This window comes from Strix aluco, chromosome 6, assembly GCF_031877795.1.
Source record: "Strix aluco isolate bStrAlu1 chromosome 6, bStrAlu1.hap1, whole genome shotgun sequence".
In the NCBI taxonomy this organism is placed as follows: Eukaryota; Metazoa; Chordata; class Aves; order Strigiformes; family Strigidae; genus Strix; species Strix aluco.
Genome location: NC_133936.1, coordinates 6243173 through 6268587, shown reverse-complemented (window position 1 = coordinate 6268587; position 25415 = coordinate 6243173). Strand labels below are relative to the sequence as shown.

General features: G+C 38.1%; 1 protein-coding gene across 1 annotated transcript in view; it reads right to left on the bottom strand.

Annotated features, from left to right (window-relative positions):
• The window catches only part of LRP1B (LDL receptor related protein 1B), a 750913-nt gene that overhangs the window by 369183 nt on the left and 356315 nt on the right, over positions 1 to 25415 (bottom strand). Inside the window, exons 3-4 of the mRNA XM_074828545.1 lie at positions 6587 to 6706; positions 5090 to 5218 (exon numbers count right to left, since the gene is read on the bottom strand). Of these exons, the coding sequence (XP_074684646.1) occupies positions 5090 to 5218; positions 6587 to 6706 (249 nt within the window). The remainder of the gene's footprint in view (positions 1 to 5089; positions 5219 to 6586; positions 6707 to 25415) is intronic.

The following is a 25415-nucleotide window of genomic DNA, read 5'->3' as shown; positions in this document are numbered from 1 at the left end:
ACATCAGTCATATCTGTGCATAAGAAGTTTTTTAAAATTTCAGAAGAAATCTAACAACTGAAGGGATTGAACTTACTTGTGAAACAACCCCTTGTGGTGTAAGCCACGAGTGAAGCTCCCTAGTCTTGTTTTTTCCAAAGGAGAAAGCAGTGGGGTTCTTAGAAAGCAATGTTATTTTAAATCTGACAGGTAGGTCCATTTGCAGTCAACAGGTGGCTGGTGTATATAAGTCTCTCGTTCCCCCCCTTACTTATCAACTTCTGCTACCCAGCAGAAGAGAACCAGACTTAAGAGTTTCTGACTCTATCACCCACTTACCCCAGAGATTTTCCAGGTGGGTACAAAAGGTGTGTTTCCATCTGCATCTTGCTAAATTTTAGGATTTTTTTACATCTAACAGCTCTATGCTGAGCTACTCCCTTCCCACCAAATAATACCACTGTCTAATTCTGGATTCAATCACTCCTTTCCCAACCAGCAGCAGTGTGAAAAATCATGTATTGTTATTTTTGCTCTTATACTTTGAGTTGAGTAAGGTATTTCCACTCTCTGCAATCTATAAAGCCTTCAGGAGAAGGCAGCTACACAGAAGCAGTTTGCAGTTACAGAGCCAGCATGGTTGTTCAATTGTCCAAGGTTGCAATAAAGAACCATATCCTTTCTTGCACTGTTTTGAACTGACCTACTGAAAACTGTAACGAGGATTTAATACCTCACTAAACTCCAGAGAAAGGTTGTATTTTAGTATTAATGTCTAAGGCATGAGAGAATTCTGGAAAAGAATTGGTGTCAAACCTCCTGAGCAACAGTTGTAATCAAACCTGGCTGGAGACAAAGGAATCGTAAGGACTCATGGCACTGCTAAGAGGTTGAGCTCAGCAGGCACTATTAAACATTAAAAATACATCTGCATTATGGTAGAACTTATCCCAAAACTAGATTACTGAGCTTGAAATTATATTTTTCAAGCAGCCCATACATGAAATAATTCAATGGATTGAATCAGTTAATCATGTTTTTGCACAGTAGGGTAGGTAACCTGCTTACTTCAGTGTTGCTCAGATAAAGGCTGATTTCATAATTACTTATTTAAAAAAGAGTAAAATTATTTTAATGATAAAACTATACAAAAAATATTAAAAGTTCCTACAAAAAATTAAAAAAATAGAGCATAGTACTGTATTGTATAATGCAGATGAAAAACAAAAGTAAGATTAAAAAAAAAAATCATGTCTTCTCCCTCACAAAAACTGCTTGTCTGTTTCTCAAGAACAGAATCTACAAAGCTTAAAAGTTTAATGGACAGATCTAGGATGAGTTACAGTGAGCTGACAGCAGCTTTTCAAATAACTGGACTTCATGTATGTTATTTTTTCATGAGGTTTTTTTTGGTTTTCTTTTTTTTTCATTTCATAGGAAAGATAAGAAGTGAATAGCTCTCTAATCCAGGAAAGTTTTATGATTCATCCCTCTTGACTAAAATGAAAGCATCTTCCTTTGAATTATGTTTAAGATAGAGTAGTGGAAAAGATGAAAGACTTGCATTTCCCCCCTCCCTGATCTTGTCTAAAATACAGATCAATAAGTGATGTCACAACAAATCAGAAACTAAGGCGTTTTGCTCTGCCAACAGTCCTACTTCTCCTCTGGAAGAAAAGCTTCAGAAATGCCAGCAGGTTGGTTTTTTTTTTCCCACTACAATGATATAAAAAGGATAAAAACCAGAATTCAGTGTTTACAAGCAGCTTAAAAACCCTTCTCCTGGAGTATGCATTATCAATTAGAAGTACTTTGCTGCTATCAATACATGTATTGTATAAAAGTCTGAAAAATATTTAGTAGTGTTGAATAAAATGCAGTCCAATTGTATTTTGAAATTATTTTTTGATGTTTATCCACAATATAGCCCACAAGGGCTGCTTTATTTCTAAAGTCTCAAAATTTAGTTCTGTGAGATTTTACAAGAAAACTGTGTTGTGAATACAATTTAGGAGTGAAGAATGTTTTCTAAATATCAGGAAAAGCTTTTAGCTTTAATCATTGTCATTTCATCCTATTTTATCTACGTGACAAATGTTTCTTATCACATGGCATTTCTCTCTAGATAGGCTATGCAGATATAAAACATACCAGGAACTTTTGGAAGAAAGATTAATATTTTTTCATCAGCTAAAGATTTCCAATTCTGTCATTTTTTTTTTCCTTAAATATTCTTTTCATCAAATGCAGGCCTTCCAATATAGGCGTACAAACTTGGTAGAAAAAGAAGTTCTAAAACTCTGTTCAGCAAAGCTATATTTTGTTTCAGTTTTAACCTTCGAAGAAGTCATTAAGTGCTTCTTTATTCATAATAGAAAGTGTGGCTAAAAAGTCTGGAAAAAAACATGGTGTGCCCCCAGCTGTTTTGATACCTATTTTAACATCCTTCCCAAAGGTACTGTGCAGCTACAAGTTTCCAGCTCCAATGTTATTTAAATGAGCTGGCGAAGAAAATGCAGAATTTAATGAGGGATAAACCTTACCACCTTCTCAGCCAAGCATTTGGCTGCCTGAAGGGCAGGGAAAAAGCAGCTTCTGTGAACTCCTTTGCTAACTGTACCCCACCACATGCGGAAAGCTGGTTGTGTGGGGATGGGCTCCGAGGCTGTGCAAGAGCTGCAGGTGATCTCCAGAGGCCACCACCCATCCCCTGCACCAGGGCAGGGCTCCTCCAGGGTCCTGCTCAACAAGCACGTGTCACCTGCTCAGCACCTTCAGTAACTGGGGCCTCCACCACTTCCCCCACTTCTCTACTGGTAAATATTCAGAAATCTCCCACTCAATTTACAGAGACAACTAAGATGAGGCAAAGGGCTGACAGTTTGGTGTTGTGTACTGTGCCGTATGTAGGATCCCAGCGTGGACAGCAATTCATATTCTTAGCAGATCTGCTGTTATTAACACTGGAAGTTTTACATAATGCCTAACCTCACCTAAACCTCTATTGCTGCTTATCTTTCCTAGCTTTTAAACACAGAGCAGAATATTCCTTAGCTCATTTTATTTATCTATTTGACAACTACTTTTGTCAAATGTATACAAAGTAGATAGCTTGCTCTTTCCATCCTTATTTTCTTTAGGATTTTTCAGTAAAAAAAAAAAAAAAGTTGATAATTTTTCTAAGCATTCTTTTTTTTTCCTTAGATACCTTTTTTCCTGGATTCTGTTCTACTGATCCACAGCTGTCTTGTGTGATGCCCCTCACTGGATGTCATATCCCAGCTGAAGGCTTCCCAGTTTAGAGTAAGTAGCAGGATTACTTCATATGTCATGGAATTAATAATCCTACTTATACATACCAAGGTAGTACCTCTCCCCCTGAGCAATGAGATGACATGGGTTTACTTTTGCCCTGTGATCCATTAAACGTTTTAGGTATTTTTTACCACTCTATTTGTGCAGGGCCACACTTTGCTTTTGTCCCTGCTCAAAGCTTATTCTACAAGACAGAAAGTTGTGAAAAGCAGCTTGTATGATCAGTGAACTATGAATGTAACGGTAAGGGTGTAGGAAATCAGCCTGCCGGTACATGGAAACTTCACTATTTTCCACACTGTAAGTCAGGCCCAGTGAAGCAACAGAAGCTATTACAAGTCATTTCAACTCTTGCAGAGCTCTGCAATAAAAGCACTTTCATTACTGTGCCAGGTGTCTTTTCCTCTGTGCCCTATGAAGTGTTTGGTTCAAATATTCATAATATTGAAAATTTAATCCAGCATTAATTCAAGGAAAAATTGTGTTTACACAAAACAATAATGTAATGAGCAACACTCATTTCTTTGCAGCACTATGATCTTTATTTGTACTGTCCTGCAGAGACTTGTCTAATTAATGACTGGTGATTCCCTTCTGAAAATAACAGGAAATATGAAAACCTATCGTAAAATAAACATGATGAAGTATGAAGAAAGACAGAGGAGTAGTTCTTCTCTGTTCATCTGATTCATTTCATCATCACCACCAAGATACTGGTAGCTCAGAACAACACTCAGTTGCTACACAGTCTGCTGGATCTAAGAAGGGAAACTCAAAGGCTCATCTCAAGCCCAGTACTGGCACCATGAGGATTTCCTGATCCAGAACTGCGTTATTGATTTTCATGTAGTGGAGGAAGAAGAATATTAAAATATTTTTACTTTGTATGGACTTTCTTATCTCACAATACTTCGCCATGGATTTTTAAAAAATTGCTCAGCTATGTTGTGTGGATCAATACAAAACTTGGTACAAACAATAAAAAATTCTGTAACTCTTACTAGCGCTCAAGTCAGAACACATTTAGCAACGCTCTTTATGTGAGGAAGCCTCAAAAAAAACAGTAGACCTTTCTATTTTCTGATGGCAAAATAACTACCAGAAGGAAGATTCAAAAAATATATAACAAACATGGCTTTATACTTGGGTGTTGAATCATTGTGGATGTTGAATAATTGTTTCAGGAACTTTTTGGGTTTTTTAATATAAAAGCATTGTTAATTCAATATGCTGAGCAGGACAACTCTGTGTACAATATTGCTTCATTAAGCACAATTCACTAATTTCCTCAAATACCCAAATCACTATTACTAATGAAAACATGCACTAAGCAACAAAAAGCCTAGTGAGAATATGTATATCATGAAATTCACCTCTTGGGGTATTGCAAGGACAAAGAAATCTCATGTCTTTTTTTATCCTAAGGGTACAATTACCTCATGATCCTTTCCTCTGTTTTCTCGCTATCTCAGTTGTCTTCCCAGAGTAAACAGCCTATTTTGTTTGTGTGAGGAAAATCTTTGATTTATTTATGAACAGGGAAACTGGGAACTGTTCTAATCTTGGTTGAATTGAGTATTTCACTTTAATTAATAATAACTATATAATAACTTCTAATATTTCCCATGGAGTATTGTCGTAATATGTGAAAAGTTTTTCTAGGGTTGTTGTGTGGCTTATTGCGGTAGAGTGAAGGAAAGTCCATCTCTTCTGTGTTTGTCTTTTCACACCTGTCCTCTAGATAGGACCAAACCAAAAAATATTTTCATTAAGGTAAAAAGATGTTAAAACTTACCATTTTTGGCCTTGCAGGATTTGTTATCAGGCTGAAGTACATAACCCTCCACACAGCTGCAGGTGTATGATCCATCTGTATTTACACACATCTGGCTACAGCTTCCATATGTATTACATTCATTCAAATCTAAAGGGACATTAATGAGAGCTTGTTTAAGGATAAGAAAAAAAAGAAATTCAACAAAAAGTAAGAATTCTAAGAGAAAAGTTTAAGTCATTAAGTTATTACGGCATGATGCTTTATGTTTATCCCTTCTCAGGCCATGATGTTGGCTGCTGATGTTGGCTGCTGAAATTACTTGAGTAACCAAACAGAAGCCTAGGAGTTTTCAAGTTTAACAGCTATTAATTTTGAAAGATAAAACTTTCACTTTTTCAAGTAGTACCCAATATCTACATCATGTTAGAAAGACACTTTGGTTCTTGTTAGTACTAGAGACCACTAGTTATCATGGTTGATGAATGAAGCAACATTTCAAGAGAGGAAATAATTCATTATCCTTCTCAACCTATTTATGCTGGCAACGTCTTATAGTTCCTCAAATGAACTGTCACAACTTCCACATTAAACCATCATCCACTACATCAAAAACTATATATTTCTCTAATAAATATAAAGAACTATTTTCTCAACTAGGGTATATAGGCATAATACCGTAAAATCAAGGTATGCTATTTAACAGTGGTTGAGGGTTTAAGTAATAAATTGACATTTTAAAAAACTGCTGTTGGAATTATTTCCTCAGATGTATTTTTAATCACAAAACATGACAACCATAGAGCAAAAGAACTTATAATAAATTACATTTATGAAGAATCTGGCTTAGCACTATAACTTGGAGAGAGGAGTGATTGGAAGTGAGCACATACACAAGGCAACAGAACTCCAATATGATTATAAAAAGAGAAAAAATAAAACAAGAAACAAATACTTGGATAGAGAACTAAGAAGTCATATATTTCGAAAATGGAAAAGAACACCCATTTCAGTCTACAATTACTTATGCCGAAATAACATTCCCAGCTAAGTTGTATGATCTCAGAGTGTTCATTTATCAAATTCTAATCTAGGTATGACTTTATGGGCATGGGGTAAAACACTACAAGTTTTAGAGGGTCTCCTAGTAGTGAGGGTTGGAAAGCATCTTGCGTAAATGAGCTTGTCTGAGCCGGGGGAAACACTCCCCACCTCCTCCAGTCTGGCTAAGGATGCTTTCCTTCCAGTAACTTCAGAATAGCTACTGCTGGGGCACCAAAGAGTCAGAAGGGAGGCCCTGACCCTTGGTTTGGAGGGGGACTCTTTCCCCCTGCCTGCCCCACAAGCCCATGCTCATTCCCTGACCAACACCTCTGAAGATGGGTGAGGAAGCAGCTGTGCTGGCCAGCTTGCCATTGGCCAGAGCTGGCAGCCCACTGCCGCCGCACGGCACCTCACAGCCATCGGGGCACCATTAGGAAGCCTGGGTGTTAACGTTACAGCATATTTCTTGTTTACCTGTGCAGCTTCTTCCGTCATGGCTCGTTTCATATCCATCGCCACAGTAACACTTGGTGCCATTCCTGGTAATGGCACATTTATACTGGCAATTCATCTGCTGGCATTTGGGTAGCAATTCTGTAAATAATATTAGTTAAAACAAAGTGTTACTAAGTACTTTTATTATTCCTAAATTGCAAAACTTAGAAACTTCATATATATCTAAGTGCATGCCTCAGGAAGGAAACCACCACCATTACGGTAGCTGGTTTTGGAAATACGACACGTACACTGCAAAATGCTTGCTTTGAAAATTGCATTTCAACAAGTTAATAAATAGAAAACAGCATTTTATTTCCATCAAAAGTTGCTCACAAATTTATTATTGAGGTGTACTGTTGCTGTGCTTAGACACCCATTTTTTCCACATCAGTCATTTTCAGTCAAAGCAATAGTTTGGAAAAAAAAAAAAAAACAACCCAAAGAGCAAAGCTCATATAGTTAGATTACAGTTATAAAAAACAACCAAGGTTATGAGAAAGGTTTCAACATCTATGTCTTTCCTTCTCATATCAATTGATTTTCTAACTTTTTAAAGCTTGTTTTGATTTACTGATACACATATAACCTTCACAGCAATCAATGGGAATACATTCTGGCTCAATAATTTAACGCTGGACACATAATGCTGGATAAACAGTGGACATTATGTACGTCATTACTACTTAAGTCCTTCATAGAATCTATTTCTTAAATACATACCATCAGCACAAGGCATGATGCTAACAACCAGAAGAAATATTGTAGAAATATCACTGTAATGTTTTCCAACAGGAAACAGCATGAAAACAAACAAGAAAACCTCAAATACTTCTCAGCCCCAAGCTGTACGATGTGTATCAATGATTTTGCTGATCAAAAAAATAGTATTTTAATGATCAACACCACTTTTCCCTCCAGGAAAATAAGGAAAAGATTGAGGAAAACAACTTAACGTGTTAATCTGAAGATATCTTTCAAACCTATATGCAGATGGATCAGAAAATATCTCTCAAATGGATAGAGAAAGGTTTTGTTACAGGGTTGGCTCTCAGTAACTGGGTCTGTCCTAATGAAAAAGAGAACCTGTAGTTCAGTATGTGGGCAGTTTTAATCCATCTGATCATTATTCATCGAGTTCTACTTGCGGGTAGAATGAAAATGAATATGAAGAGGAGTCTGCATCAGCGTCTGAGCCCTGGGGCTTCAATTCTGGAATGTCTGCCAGTGTCAAAATAAAGCTGAAATTTTGAGAGAAAAGTGGATGTGGCTGGCACCCAAACTTACTAGTTACTATAATGCAACTATTCGAAAACCAAAGAAGTTTCACACAACTGCCTCAGGGCATTCCCTAGAATTCTATAGTCCATACAATCTACAGACTTACTAGAGGTTGATAAACCATCCGCTGCCTAAATCTGACCTTTTTCTAAGTGGTTTGTGGGTTATTTCTCTGCCTTTTGTGCCCTTTTGAATAGGAAGGTAATGCATTTTTTGACTGTAGCTTGCTTTGTTTCTTGTCCCAAGTCCAGTCCTTAAATCTATAACACCTTTTGAAGAACAAGTCCCACGCAGAACGCAAAGCGGGAAACTTCCCTAAAGGTAACCCGAAATGGGACTGCATGCTGAGGTGTGGAGCTGGAACTAGGGCTGATTAGGTGGTATCTGTTTATTTAATAATTCTATCTGAACAAAATCAACATATACATGTCATTTTCTAAACAAACATGGATCAACCATCCTTTACAACCTATAATTTTCTTCCTCAAATATTTGTCTGATGCTATACAGCCAGGAGTTTTACTGGATGATAACTATTTGACTCACAAACGGGACTTGGCTTGTTTGCACTCTTTCCATAATGGATGCAGACAGCCAGCAGCTTAAACCAGAAGAGTGGGACCTGCACACAGCCAGTAAAGGCTGCTGGAAAACAGCAACAATAAATTGCCAAGTGAGATCCATTAAGGGATAATTAATAAAAACAGTCTATCTGCTTATATTTTTCACAAACACTGTTGCATTTCATCGATTTTAAATCATTGCAGTATCGTGTGGGTGGCTTTTAACAACAAAACAGTTGCATTTTCCTTACAGTAAGTACAACTCAAGTGCTGTGGATAGACCATTTCTGAAAAAAATATTTCTTGTCACACTTCTCAACCTTAATTCTTTCCGCACTTTTTTAGTTTTCTCGCTGTCTCTCACAACGTTGTTGGTGCCCTCATCCCATCTGCTATGCTTTAAGAAAGGGCTTCTCTGAGGAGGTATTCTACTTATACTTCCTTCTCTTAAGCAAAAGTCGTTACATTCACTTTATTGTGAATACTGTCTGATCCTATTGATCAATTAATGAATTAATTTCAAATTTGTTTTCACAAACGTCATGTTTCATGGTCCACTGTCAATAATGGTTTCAGACACTCAAAACTGTACCAGTGAGAAAACCAAAATATCTTCTCTCATTTTAGCCAGCTAGGAAAAGAAGCAAGCTATCATTGGCCTCAAGTTTTACACCGAAACTACTTTTACCTGGAGGGTAACACCAGTCAGCCAGGAGTTCTTCAAACACAGCAGACTTTCCCACAAATCCATTTAAGAAGCACTGTTGACTGCCATATGTTTCTGACTTCAAACTAACATTCCCCCCCTTCCCCCATTAAATTATCCATCAGATTATTACAACTGTAATCTGACTCCATTCACAGTTCCAGTGAAGAGCTTTCTATTGCCTATGTGACAGACACCTGCATGCCCCAGAACATTTCTGCTCTATTGCTGATCTGCTAAACCTGCCAGGGGAATCCACAAGTGGAGAAGCACAAAATACAAGAACAATGTGGAGGGTAAGCAAATATAGACCACACTAGCCTGGACTAGTTCAGTTTAATTCAGCTGGAAGGGACCTACAATGATCATCTAGTCCAACTGCCTGACCACTTTTGGGCTGACCAAAAATTAAGGCATGATATTAAGGACATTTTCAGATGCCCTTATTTAATAGAAAAATAGAAAAATAAACTAGCTATTTTGTTTTCTTTATTTTAAGTAACTGATTCTGAAAACCTTTGGAAGAAAATGGAGTTTGCTTGCCTCTGGAAATGTTTGAAGTAGCAAAGGACATGCCATGGAAGACAGTGTATACATTTATGGTTTGGTTAGATTTGTAGCAGGATTCTTGGGAATAGGTGAGGAGGCAAAGAAAAATCATGAAGGAGTGAACACTTATATTTTTAATGATCCAGATAGGACATTTAAAGAGATAAAAGCCAGAGACCCTCATTTCTTGCTCTTTCCTACCTTGCTTTCAGATCATACTAAAATTCTGCACCCACCTTGGTCTTCCTTTCTCAATGTGAATTGGTTTACAAAATACATAGGCAGTGAAGAATGAGCACCACTGAGCTTTCCACTTTTATCACAGCTACAGAAACCTCTGAATTTGTCAAAGCATGGTATTTCTGCGGCAAGATTTAAAGGAAGAAGCTGCACTGAGGGAAAGCAAAAGGACAGAGCTTTATAGCTCACAAGGAGACCCACAATTCAAGACCTGGAGCTGCAGAGCAAGCCGTGAGATTTGCAGAAATACAGGGTAGCAGAAGTAGCTGTGAATGCCTTTAGGATGATCTATTTTCTCCAAGCCCAGGGAGTACTGACATTTCATCCAGCTCTGATTTAGGTCATTTTGTTCAGTGTTTTCTTTCTTCCACAGGAGACATGAAGGGCAGCATTTTTTTCTTCCCCACATCCCCATGAATGAGCCTCTCTAAAGCTGTGCTCCAGGTCTAGCACAAAAGCCATCCTGCTTTCTCAAAGACACCCATGTCAATCTTATGCTTCCTGACTTTCATAGTCTTCTAAGTCCCAGGTATCTAGTCCCATAGGAGAGCAGTCAATCAGGCAAAGATGCTGCTGATCTCATCTCCCCTAAAATGATATGCCTCTGACAATGACTCAGAGGAGCTGTAAGCTTCTTGGACAAACTGCTCCCACAGGACTTCATAGTAATAAAATCCTGGCTTCATTTATTCCTTCTGTGTTCAAGGAAATACACTGCTTATCATAGTTCATCCAAGATGAATGATATAAGGAACTATCATCTCTTGAATGGCTTTTTAATGAAAGGATTAACCAATTGATCTGACTATCCTTTTTTGTCAATTCCTCCTGAGCTGACATGAGGTTCACAATAGGTTCACACCAGGTTCCTAAGCTTAGATGTTTTGGCTGTTTCTATTAACAAGAAAAGCAGTTCAGCTTGCAGTTTCTTAATACTTGAAATTTTTTTGGCTCTTGTGGATTGTTGAGCAATAGAGTGGATTTACGAAAATACCCGTTAGCTTTGCCTTTCCTGGGAGGATGAAAGAGGACTAGATTCCCACCCAGCGAAATGCATTTAGATGCCATTATTTCTGAGCTACTTGGATGATAAGAATGCCTTTTGGCTGTAGTGAGTTCCCAATTATGTTTCATAAGTACATATGTAATATATAAACCCTGTACTGCTCTTTTTGTAATGACAATATATGCTGGAGAGTATAGACAACTTTACAGTACTCTGTAAAATAAAATCTACTGATTAGCTAATATTGATAATCATCAATGATACAGAGATGGAGTAAATAAAAGAAATTGGCTGAAGTTTACTAGTTTGAAGTGCAAGATAATATGCCTTGGGAATAATAGCAGAGCTTCTGCTGACAGTTCAGGACTTCAGAGTTTGAAACAACAAAGGATTCTTGTCAAATAGTTCATCAGAGAATGACTATGAGCTACCAGTGCAATGTCACCTGGGAAAAAGGGAAATGCACCACTGACAGCACTGGGACGGGTACTTCCCGTACAGAAAGTGTTGATATCAAGGCCCAGGATGCTCATGAGACCTTTTTCTCCAGGAAGCAGCTGTTTGTGGCTGTGCCCACCCTGATGGTTATCTGGAAGATAAACTTCAGATTTGAGCAGGATCAGAGAATGGCCTCAGGGATTAGCAGGGCAATGGAGAGCTGCAATCTGAGGGAAGACTGCAAGTTTTTGTGTTGATTAGAGCCAGGAGATGAAAATGAAGAGGAATTATGACTGCTGTCTATGAATAGATCAGAGGATCAACAGTGGGGAAAGAGACAATTTAAGCTAAAGGGCTATTGGCAGAAGTACAAATGGGTATAAATTGCCCATTAATAAATCCTGGCTGAAAATGAGAAGGTTCTTAGCTATTACCGTAATCAGGTTCTGGACCTCCTCTTTGAATGGGAACAGCAGGCACAGAAAATAAATAAATGCTTTTGACATGGATAATGATAGATTCACTAAAGACAGCATATGGAAAGGCCCCTGAAATGCCAGAAACTGCGTTTGTGACCCAGGAGGTTCCTTCTACTACTATATTCCTCAAGCAACACACTATCTTATGCTGAAACATCATTTTTCATTATGGAACTAAGATTAATTCTTTTTTCCTTGTGTCTGGAACATACCCAAAGGAAAACTTAGGGGAGCTTGTTACTGAACTAGTCTTCTAATTGTACTCTATACATATTCTTTTTTCTCTTAAATATTCGTATTCTTTTTGGCAGCTTTGTGTTTCATGAATTTACTTGATCTTATCACTGTGTTATTCATTCAGTTTTTGTGATTCAATATTCATACACTGATGTCTAGACTATTCTTATCACACATATGCTGTAAGCCTTATTTTGCTTTTCTAGTTCATTTTCCGAGTTTTTGAAGTACAATTCTTTTAGAGATTAGACTCTTTAATGTAATCTACCCTAAGTTTTTTGTTTGTTTATTATTGTTGATGTTATACACACAATATAAAGCTCTACAGTTTGCTTCTCTGGCAGAAAAGGGTAGTTTGATTGATAGAATTCAATTGCTGGACTGAAATAATGCAGCATGTTTTTATCTTACATTTGTTGGCCATTTTATTAGTTTTGACTACCGTACCATAAAAAAAAAAAAAAAAGACAAAAATGTAATGAACTTTGTCACACACATCAGCCCATACCTCCATTTTGGTAAATATACCACTGAAAAAGGGATATGGAAATCAGAGATCAGATTCATAACCTTATAGTCCCACTACAGGTGACCTCAGTCAAAGTTCAGCAGAGAAGCAGGAGTCAAATTTTAAAAAAACGTGCAATATATGACAGATGTGCCCCATTATACTAAAATCAGGGGGAGAGATGGGGAACGACACCTTAGGCTGGAAAACAGATTCCTGCTTGCTCTTAGAGAAGTGCTTAGATGAACACGTCCTCCACCTATTTTGTGTTTCTCTTGGCTGGTCCAGGTCAAGCTGCAGCCTCTGCGTCTGGGCATCATCCGAGTCACTGCTGCTTCCCAACTCCTGGTCAGGAGCCTTGGGAAAACACAGGACTAAAGTGTTTTTTTCACTAGTTCCTAAAATAAACCATCCATTCAGAAAAAGCTAAAATTTAGATGTGTTAAAGACGAAGACATTTACAGTTAGGGTCTGCAAGCCAGCCTGCAGCTGCCTAGCCCCAGAGATCCATTAGGCAGTACAGGATTTCTATATAATGCACAGACAGGGTAACAATAACCCAAAATGACAACTGAAAAACCCTGCATCCTGAATTGCCTACAGAAAGTTAGAGCAAATTGTAAGTCCTGGGTATAACTGCAATCCTTTTCCTTCATAGAGCTTATATGGCTAAGCCTGGACTGCTGTTAGGTAACTCTATTTGCTTAAACTCCAGAGTCCAGAATCTTTTCCTAAGGCTAGAGTGTGACAGTAATATTGGTAGGACATAAGCAGAGAAATGATGCTTGAGAATAGTGCTTTGTCCTCGGTACCAGGCTGCTCCTGAATTTTCTACAAAATAGTTACTGGATAAAACATATTAACAGATTGCTGTAATTCCACCCTTTGCCATTACTATAATCATCAGGAAAGAGACTCATATGCTAATGTTCATTCTCTGAGACCACATAACTCCCTTTTTCCTAACAGTATTGATTCAACACGAGAACACCCTACATTGCATAAGACCTAGTGACTGGTGCATCCTACAGAGGAAGGGTTGATGGGGTGTGAGGTGTGACTACCCCTGAGGCTGAGGGCACACCTGGGTACTCCTGGCTCCCACCTCCTAAGCATGTGCTATAAGGACAATGCTGTCAGGTAAAAGTTGAGCACCAGCTTTTGTCCCATTAGTTATAATTTATACGAAAAATTTGTCTTAACTATAATCTATCATAGCTCATTCCCATCAGTAGGTGTCTCCACATTGGGAGACCTTGGTCCATAACACCAAGTGATGCAGAAAGTTTTACTTGAAACAGGGGAGGCGTCTGCTCAAGGTAAGCACTGCTGAGCATGGTGACACATGGAATGTACTTCATAAATTCTATCTGATGTATCCCAACCCTCTATGGGATCTTTCTACAAATCACTATGTGTTGTCCATCAGTTGCTGAACAACTTAATATATTATTTTAAATAGACATTACAATGTATTCGTCTATTTTATGATTACGAAATCACACATTTTGTTTAATGCACTTGTCAGTCTGCTCAAAACCAGAAGTGTCTTACTGTGACTATCGTTCAGGGAAAATGGGCACATCTTGCTGAGTAAGTTCAGACTGGTTGTGAGTAACAAGACATTATTTTGAAAAGACAGATTTTTTTTTTTTTTTTTGGCCATTTCTGACATAATGAAGTCAGAAAGAAGAAGAATGTTGCAGGAAGAACAAAGCTTAAATAAGCAAATCAAATCTTCCAAATCCATACCCCAGTCAGCACTCCTTTAAAAATGTGAGTATATCCATCTTCAAAATATTACCTAATGGTATCTCCCTACCATGTCCATGGGCAAATTTATTTTTCAAGGATGTACTATTGAAATTTCTTCCTGCCTAAACCTTGACCTACAATATTTGGCTGGGCTTCAAAACAATTTGTTTTATGTGGTGTTCCTCAACCATAGCATCACAAAACACTCTAAAAGATGAGATCAGCAGGTAGTAGGCATGTAGTAAAATATTAGCTTCACCAGTGGAAATGGCTCATTATTTTGACCTTTTGCTGTTTTAGTTATACCTTGGCTGTCATACACAAGCATAAGCATAAACTAAAGAGAAGTTCACAAGGGAAAAATTTAAGTGGGTAAGTGATTTCATGACTAAAGAGAGAAGAGTCATTTATCTGGTTATTAACCTTAATACAAGATATAGATTTACAAGAATAGATATCGTTCATATGAGAAGAATACACATGTTTATTTAAATTTATATAAATTAGTTTATAGTTTTAGGTATTTTCACAGTGTTGAATAAGTACTGAAGTAGGGTCACTGAGTTACAGAGAATCATCATTAAATTAAGTGTGTCTACTGAGATATAAAGCCTGACAACACTGAACATGTTCATTAATAATCCAGAAATGAAAGTAGTGACTAATAAAGTTTGTGAATGGTGATACAGACTGGCAGAACGGGTAAACTACAGAGAGGACCCTCAGTCAACAAGAGCAGACCACCTGGGCTTTGTTGTAGTCTGGACCTAGTCATATAAAATGCATTTACAGAGTTAGCTCACAATTTCTCAGCCTTATAAGTAAGCTGCATTTCAGTGCCTGAGGAATGCTTGGAGAGAAAAAAATGTAACTTGGCAGCAGGGGCAGAGCAGGCTCTGGTGTGAAAAAAGTTCAGTAATGTTTTCGGGAGGTAAGGGATATTAGGAAGCTTCTCAAAGGGAGCTCTGGAAATATGAATATGGTTGAGGAGTCTGTCCCTGATGAGACAGGTCCCCTCTTCTGGGTTGTCCCTTCACTGAGACTTATCCTTTATTATTCACATTCCAGAGGTATGAACCCTATTTCCCTCCCACCAAAAAATCTTTCTGGGATTTCCATCTGAGCATAAGAAAACACTTTTTCACTGTGAGGGTGGTTGGAACAGGTTGCCCAGAGATGTTGTGGAGCCTCCATCCTTGGAGATACTCAAAACCTTAGGGGACATGGTACTGAGAAACTTGTTCTAGGTGACCCTGCTTTCAGCAGAGCGTTCATCAGCTAGATGATCTCCAGAAGTCCCTGCCACCCTCAGGGAATCTGAAGGCTGTCCCTTCCTTGCAAAGACCTGCTATCATCACTTCATCCTGCAGCAGCCTGAAACGTACAACTGGGAAGGGGCAGAATTAAATACCACCTGCAGAGGGCAGGTGGCAATGGGAAGAGAGTAAGGTCAAGATGGAGAACTGGAGAAGAGCTTTCTCTTCCTCTCCCTCCTGCAGGCAAGATGGTGGTGGGAAGGCAGATCGGGCAGTAATTGCTCCTTGTGGAAGCTGCTATCACCTTCCTCTCCCATGTCTCTTCTAACCCCTACCTTCCCTCCAGCAGTGACAGCTGCACAGAGCTGGCAGGACACAGGAGGCTGTTCATCCTTGCACAGTAAATCTCCATTTCTTCAGGCAAAGCATACAGTATGTCACCTTCGAGACTTTTGCACTAGTCAGCTATCTACTTAGGCAATAAATAGAGCCAGCTCTGGTATCTTCTTTCAACAAAAAGCAAAGTCACACGCTAGGGAATAGGAAATGAATGCTATAATCACCAAATGAGGGAAAAAAGGGATTGAAATTTTCACACTGAAGTAAACTCCCATATGATGCTGTTCTATGCTATCATACAAGTGCTGTTGTAAGACTCTGTACAGTTAACCTTTGGGTGTGAAAAGTAGCAAGCAGTTGTGGAGGAGAAATAACACCCCGACAGGACTGATATGCATACCCATAATAGCCTTTGCATTGGCTATTTTTAAAAACGGAAAGCAATTAGAAGGTCTGGACATCGTAATGGGCTGTACAAGCACTCTTCATCTGCTTTGGTGTGAGGTCAACCAAATTAAGTTACAGAGACTACTGCCTGAAAAGGTAAAATTATACATTTTAGAAGAGGTACTACATAAGCTTTCTCTCTGATGAAACAACATCTTCCACTTCAGCTTCTTAAATATCACTTACTTTCACCATCAAGTATTTCAATGATCTTGTTCATTCTCATATTTATATACTCAGCCTTATTTCACATTCTGCTGATGATGATTTTAATGTGCTCAAACACTGCTGTTGAATCTTTGCAACATTCATTTTTTAATAATGCTTTATACTTTTGGTCTTTTTGTCTGTAAAAATATATACGTATGTGCACACATACCTACATGTCAGCAACTTCAAACATTTACTGAATGCACTTTAAGAAGTCATCTCAGAAGTAATAATTTCAATCAAATTTTTAATACAACAATCTCCAACTGAAAACTACTGAGTGAGTCTCAGAGTGCTCCGGAAACATTAATTAATAACTGAACCCCCACAGTGTTCTGTTGTAATAGCTACCCACTACATCATTAGTGTAAGTTCACCAGTGATGCACACGCCTGTGTATGATCCCACTTAGCTCATCTAGCCACTGGATAACAAGGACTTCTAAGTGGGAGAAGTGTGACTGTTACTGTAGTTTTATACGTGTTTTCCAGCTCTATTCAATGGGAAGTCAGCTCACAGTATGTCACCATCACTGTTCAATGTCTCTCTTAAAACAGTCTCTTGCAGATCACTGAAACAGCTAACTTCCTCATGCAGAGCTTCTCATTCAAAAACAGTTGAAGTCCATCTACACTAACCATTAAAAAGTTCATATTAATTTGTTGTATAGCATTATATAACATATGAATTAAGAAAAATCCCCTTTGTTAAAATGAACTTCAGTAGCAAAATCACACTACATATCTTAACACTTTTTATAGTTCAGAAAGCAATTCTGATGAGATTTTCCTATAAAATTAAGGGAAATATTTATGTTTTGAAATATTATTGATTAAGAAGCCACAGAGTAGAAAGAAAATCTTTTTATTAAGGCTCTAGACTAAAACTTTCTAACATCTCATCAATGGAGACTCATGACTGACACCATTGTTGCCAAATTGATGTCTGTTGCCATTTTACATTAATCAGAGTTTTATCATAAAATAGACCAGAATATGACTCTGAAGGTTGTTAACTGATGTTTTAATTACAATGAAATAGAGGCCCTCCATGCCAGTAAACTTTCTCCCTGCTTCATGAACGCAAAGCAGGAGCTACCCAGCATCACCTCCACATGTCTCAGACAGAAGTGACCTCTGCAGTACCTCCAAACAACTTGGTGTAAAGAGCAGCACTTGCACTGGCCAAAGACTTATTTAGATCCAGTGACCAAGGGAAGACACTAGAAAGCAGGAAACCCTCTACTATACTTAAATAACAGCAACTGATGCACCACAAGCCCAGATCTGGTATCAGCAGCTGATACACCACAAGCCCAGATCATCACAAGAGTTCTGTTAACCAACCTCAGACAATTTTCTTGTATGAAATGCTTCAGCTGAACTTGTTAATACTGCAATTTTCAGTACTGCTATCTATATCTAGTAAGATCAGTAGAAAGTGTTTCTTTTAGTCCTAGCGGCTGCAAGGGTTGGATCTTACACCACCTCTACAGGCATTAACATTTCAACCACTCAGCAAGTTCAAAGACAGTTATATTTTTTAATGTTTTCTACTACTTGGGAGCCCCACACAAGGTCACTGTAAGTCACACAAATCTTACGTTTCAACTGACTCACCTTTGCCCACATTATAGAAACAACATCATTAATGGTCATAAATGCCTATTGATTAACCCCTAATCAGGCAAAGTTAATTGCCTGGTACTCCTTGGCATCTTTTTAACCTTTCAGCCATCACTGATTACTTTTTGATCACCTGTAGTGAGATGCAGGCAGACAGTGGTAGACTGGTTCATATATTATTTTACAGGGACACAATTTACAAAAGCATAATCTCTATAGATAACAATGATGTGGCTTGAAGACCATGTTACACATTTATGCTGTGGGGCACTTAGTTTTCTTGTTCTGCTGGGTACTCAGCTTAAGAAAAAAAGATTAAATATCCATTAAGCAATACATTTTAAGAAGAATTAATTTTCCTATTATCTAACTACAGTGTACTGGCTTCTAAGTGACATTCATTATCCAAAAAATTTGTGGAAATGAGATGTCCTGCAAGTCAGTAGCATAAGTCAGAAAAAATCTCAGCATAGTTGTTTTTCAAAGATAATTCAGAAATGCAAAAAATACCACTGTTCAGGACTGATAATATCCCAGGTTATTCTGTGTATATGTACCTTTGAACAGCAGAGACCAAAAGCTCTGGGATCAGCTATCACAACCATGTATCCAGTCCACGTTTTGTCATGCACTGAATCCATCAGTACAAGAGGAGATATTCTGCTCCCACCTCCTACATCTCTCCTCTGCCTTCACAGTAAATTGCTGCTTAGTCTTTCATTATGAAGTAGAATCAAAATATTTTAAAATATCAAGCCTCTATTAAAAAACAAATCAGTGAGACTGTTACAGAACACAGACTGCTGTGAAATGGTGGTGTTTACAAGCGCTCCCTCTCACTAAGAGTCCCAGATTTGGGAGGAGGTGCATGCAAGGAGTAGAGGGCTATTAGCTGGCACTTTAACTCACAACTGCAAGAACATGGGATGGCGGTGTTGACAGACTGACTCTTACATAGCAAAGCAAGATCCAAAGGGCATTTCACAGAAGCTTTAATAATGTTGGGGAGTACTGTGCACAGTCACAAGTGCTCTGTGGAGCATAGGAGCTGTCATGTGTAGAAGCCCCCAGGCAATCTGACAGCATAAAGCAAGGATTTTGTGTGGTTTCATATACTGATATATGCCAAGTGTCCAGTCCAATGGCCCAGGAAATTCAGTTGATAATCTCTATTGTGCCTCAAGCAGACACAGCCTGGCAGTTGCAATGCCATGTTCCCCTTATGTGGCACACCAAGATGTCTTGGTCCTCTCCTGGAATGACAGTTCACAGAGATAAATGACAAGTTTAGCCTCTGTCTTGGTCCTGTTGTCTCAACTAGTGTTGCAGATATAATGGCACAATAGAGCTGGGAAGGGTGTGGGAGTTTTAAAACGTTCCAGCGAGGACAAAAGATCATTACTTTTCTTTTCCTGATACCAGAAAAAAAAAAAAGCTAGCATCTTTATTTACTTTCTCAGTTCTCAGTTATGTGGAAAAACATAATTAAATCATTTTGAAATCATAAAAGACACCTATAATAGCTTTTTCCAATGTCCAATTTCATGCCTCTTCATGGAAGTAGTACCTCAGAAATTGCTTCTCTTCATGAATACAACTTCACTTGAAAGATAAAATCCTCAAAAAATTGCCAAGCAGAAACCTCAGGCTCACGAGGCAGTGCCTTCCTGGAAACTCAGCCAAGGACTTGGAATCAATTACATAAAGGGATTGAATAACAATGGATCCCAGAGAACCAAAGGAGCGATTCAGTAACTGAACTTTTTTTTCTGTGCACAACTAAACCCAGTGAAGGATAAGAGAAAGGACTTTAAGCTAGAAGAGAATTAAAAACTGGTAGCAAGGAAAAAGTATACTGGAGAAATAGAATTCTTATTCAACTGTTAATTTCTTTTCTGGGAGACAGACATATATACTTCTGAACTGTGGCAAGGGCTAGAATAAGTGGAACATTTTTTCACAAGCAGCATTTACAGTGTCTGCCAGCTAAAGAGGCTGAACGTTTAAATTTTTCTCTGCAGCAAGCAGGGTTGAATTGCAAGTTGGCTTCTGGAGTGTGTTTGCCCCATTGGAGGTGCACAATTCATGACAAATTCCACTTAGAGTTGTATATTGCTGCTGGTGTCGGGAAAGACTCACAATTGCTAATTCTCAAAATACCGTTGCAAGTGGTTTTCTTAACAGCTCACTTATTGGACTGTTACAAACCTGAGCCTTGTCTCATACATGTATGCCAGTGCGCATAAATGCATTCAGAGAAGCTAGAAAATATGAAACTTCAATCCCAAAGCGTAGAAAATCACCTCAAACCTACTGTCCTGACGTCTGGGAGGAGATGCACAATTGTATGTTTGGTGATTTGTCATCATCTCACCTTGCATCCAGCCAGAATTTTTAAATGGTAATTTTTCTGGAAGAAGTAAATGTGCTGAGAGCACCAGCTGAAAACATGATCAGCAATAACACTGCAAAGTATGGCAACATTTGCTGCCATTTTACCATGACTCATCTTTCTTCATTGCTTTTCTTATATTTTACCCAACTAACGAGACTTTAGCCTTTGGCAATGTGTAATTGATTCAGTGTTGCTGAGTTTGAAAGCAACAAGAAGCACAAGAATTGCTTTTCATTCATTGCTTCATTTAGTTGTTAGTCACTGATCTACCCAGTGCAACAGCTCCACTGCTCAAAACTCTGCATCATCATTGTCCATACATGCTATTGTCATAGGCACAAATAATACACAGGAAAGCTTAATTTTTACTGAATATTTTCCAGAGGACAACAACATTCGTTATTTTTTGTTGTGAGTTCTGCAGCTGCTCTTCAGGACTTTTTTTCAAAGCACTTCAAGCCTCTAGAGCCCCGAATAAAACCCTTCCCTTAGCCCATCCTATAAATCAAACAACTGGTAAGTGGCATACACCAGTGATGAATCTTTTCAGCCACGTGTAGCTTTTATGGTTAGGTAACAGTTATATTTTTGTGTAGCTGTATGTACCTTCACATGTACAAGAAAAGAAAAATGCACTTTTTCACTGGAGATGTCACTGACACATTTTATTAGTGGGGATAGTGTAAATAAAAGCCATCTTCATATCCTACTCCTTTAACTTCATTCTCCAGGGCGTAAGCAGAAAAGGCTGATAAATAAGTTAATAAAACAAGATGTAAAAATTCTCAATGCCAATTCCGGCATGCCAGAGCCTGAGATTATTACAGGAACAGCTGCAAAGGATAACACCGAAAATGAGTGACTCAGGTGATGTGCTTTAGAGGTTAAAGTGTACTACAAAGATCAGCCCTATTTCTAGCTACTGAGAATAAAGAAGGAATTGCCATGGTATTTACACAAGGGCTTCATGTATTACTTCAACATTTGGCTACTACATTCTGGCACATTATGTTAACCTGTCTCTTCCCTGGCTTCTGGATGGAGAAAAAAACAAAAGGAGGGGAAAAAAAGCATCTGTTTATTTTTTCTCCGGTTTACTTTTCTAAAGCTTCTGATCTTTTTAGAGAACAGCCCAACTGTGCCAAGTGCTTGGATTAAGCAATGAATACTCTGCAGGTTTAGTGGGGAGAACTGCTTCTCTCAAACTCTATTTAAGTACATTCTCTCCATAAAGTATAGCAAAATTCTAGTATCTCTCAGTGTAGCTTTTCACAACTTCTTCAAGTGAAAAAAGGAGATGGAGGTAACTTTAGTTGCTTTTGGCTCATTCCAAATCTGGTGGAGAACCTCATTATGCTCTCCTTAAAGAACTATGACACTCTAGCTATGTAGGACTCGGTAAGCAGAGCCACCTACTCCAAATTAGAAAGTTAATAAATAAATGCATCACCTTAGTTTATATTTGTAGCTATTTTTTGCATCTCAGCATCGCAAGAATGGATTTTTGCAAGATTAGATTACTCAGAAATACAATTATACAGTATAACACTGTAACATTAACATTATTCCAATACTGTTCCCTCTATATTATATCATAGGATCACAGAATGGTTTGGGTTGGAAGGGACCTTAAAGATCACTTAGTTCCAACCCCCCTGCCATGGGCAGGGACACCTTCCACTAGCCCAGGTTGCCCAAAGCCCCGTCCAACCTGGCCTGGAACACTGCCAGGGAGGGGGGGCAGCCACAGCTTCTCTGGGAAACCTGTGCCAGTGTCTCACCACCTTCACAGGGAAGAATTTCTTCCTTCTATCTAATCTAAATCTACCCTCTGCCAGTTTAAAATTGTAACCCTTTCTCCTATCCCTATACCCCTGATCAAGAGTCCCTCCCCATCTTCCCTGTAGCCCCCTTTAAGTACTGGGAGGCCACTCTAAGGTCTCTCTGGAGCCTTCTCTTCTCCAGGCTGAACACCCCCAACTCTCTCAGCCTGTCCTCACAGGGGAGGTGCTCCAGCCCCCCCGAGCATCTTCGTGGCCTCCTCTGGACCCATTTGAGCAAGTCCATGTCCTTCTGATGTTGGTGCCCCCAGAGCTGGACACAGCACTGCAGGGGGTCTCAGGAGAGCATAGTAGAGGGGGACAATCCCCTCCCTCGGCCTGCTGCTCACACTGCTCTTGATGTGGCCCAGGATAGAAAAGTAAAAGTTATATTTATAGTTAATAGTTCTAAATAACTATTTGTAACAATTGTTTATGTAAAAATATTTTTTAAATACTGTTAATTATGTATACATCCTAATTATATTCTATATATGAAATACAGAATAAATAATGTATAATATATAGGTGCAGTATTTTTTGAAGACCTAAGTGACAGGGTTTTCTCACCTAGTAATATTATCAGAAGGTACACATCAGAAGATAAAGACCTTATCATTTGGAAAAATGAAGAACAGATTCATTCACCTCTCTGTTCAGACTCTTTTCAGCATGCTGTAAATTTTGCACATCATTTGAAGACTTTCATAAAGAGTTGTCTTTTCCATGGTTTTGAAATTGGACAAAGTGTCTCATTATTAAATTATTTTCTGTGTCTTCACTAGGTTGAAGAACAAGAAGCAAACCTTTCTCCTGAACCATGTTTGTTTGTTGGTATGTTACTAGTTATGCAGTCAAAGAAATCTATAGCAGCCTTTATCACTGTCAAGAGTAACAAAAATCTTTTAGTGGAAGAGGTCTCTAAAGGCAGGAAGCCTTTTTCAACTGTGGAGCATCTGTAGTTGAGTTCAGATGTCCTTTTTGCTTGACTTATTACTAGAACTTCTTAGAGGATGCTCACACTTCAAAGAGATTTTTCTCCACAGAGATAAGTACCCCATCATTTCTAGAAAATTCGATCATGCTAGGAGTTTGAACAGCAATTACAAGAAACTCCCAGTTAGAGAATCACCTTTTTTTCCTTGAAAAGCAATATTAAAATAAAAAAAAAAAAAAGATATAAGCATCTTGTCTACAGTATATTTGTATTATTACTACTGGATTTGTGCCTGAAAAATTATACTGTTTACATACTGGTGATAGCTACATCCTTATGCACTCTATGTGAAGAGACATGCACAAATGCTTTTAGAAAACATCAGTGAAACAAACTTTGATACATGGCTCTTAATTTCCTTCCTGCTGCTCCCCGTTACCAAGCCTAGTGGAAAAGCTTGGGTATACCCAAAGTTAAAGATGAGATTGGAGTAGCTGAGCAAAGGGGAAAAAAAAAAAAAAAAAAAAAGCCTTTATTTACTTAGTGAGTTTTAATAAAAGCCATTAAGTACATGAATTTCAGTACAATCTGTACAGTAGAAAAACTTAATTGATGATTACTGTGAAAATAAAAAGGTAATTAATGAGGGAATTATTTAGAATACTTGCAGTATAATTAAATTTTTCATGAAGAAAACAGAAATTGAAAATTAAATTGGGAAAGCATTTTCAGCAGCAGCTAAATCAGCTAAATTTAAGTGTGTACAGTTCACCTTCACTTTTTCTAACAATCATCATAGAACAATTCTATTTAAATTTAGAAAAAGCCTTGCTTTATTTTTTAAAGCCTATCAGCAGTAACTATTTTTTTTCCCCCCCCTATTCCAAAGTGCTGGCCTACCTTGATACTATATAGAGAGTATTAGAATTGATCGGTCCATCACTGCTGCCAGGTAACTGAAGGGGATGGTCTATGTCAACAGCAAAGCAGCATTTCTGTGCTTTCATTTTTTCTTAGCAAACAAGCCCAAAATACACAGAAATGTCTTTGGATAAAGTGATGTTTATTATTTCTAGGCAACCGTAATACTGCTTCTGAGTAGAAGATTGACTGTTAAGGAGCTTGAGTTTCAACTCTGCTCCTTGAACTCATTATTCCTGCTGCACCTTTGGATCTCCTGGATTTGTTTGCTCACAGTTTCTTTTGGCTGAGGATCAAATTTTCCTTTATCTACCCATGGCAGCTGCTGAACACATACTGATACCTGATTATGGCTTGATTACATTTGTAACAATACTTAAAATATCAGGAAAAGATCCTCTATCTCTTTATACCATAAAGCTATACTCTAATGACCTCAGTTACAAAAGGATGCCATTTACCTAGTCCTATACTATACTACATAGTGTAAATTAAGCACTATGGTACAGCATATGGTGTGGTTGTACTGTGTGAAAACAGCAGTTTAAACACAGTTTAATTATATGAACATTTGAATATACATAAATTCATGCATACATATTTAACTCACAGTTTCAGAACTCTTTTCCAAGCCTTACTATCTAATGTAAAGTCAGCCTTACGTTCGCCTGATGTAACCTGCAAGGTCCACTGAAAACCCAAGCCAGAACTCGACCCAAACAAGTAGACAGCATGCATCCTAGCAGTCACAACCAGTTTCAAGTTATGTCCTTTAAGTAGCTGATGAATGGATATTATTATAAAGATGTCTATAAGATAGGTCAATCAGAGACCTGAATAAAATAAAGACTTCAAATACCATTAAAATTAATGAATTAGGTCAAGTCAGGTAATTCATCACCTGACTGAATTGAAATCCAATCTGAGGCATCCTTTAAAAAAGACACATTCAAATGAGATAGTGTTCACAGGGAAGTTCACAGTGAAGATAATCATAATTTAAATGAGAAAATGCCTGCATGGTTTTAGCAAAGTCTGACAGGGATTCTGTACAAAAGCAGCATGGTAAGCAAAAGCAAATTTCCACAAATTAATT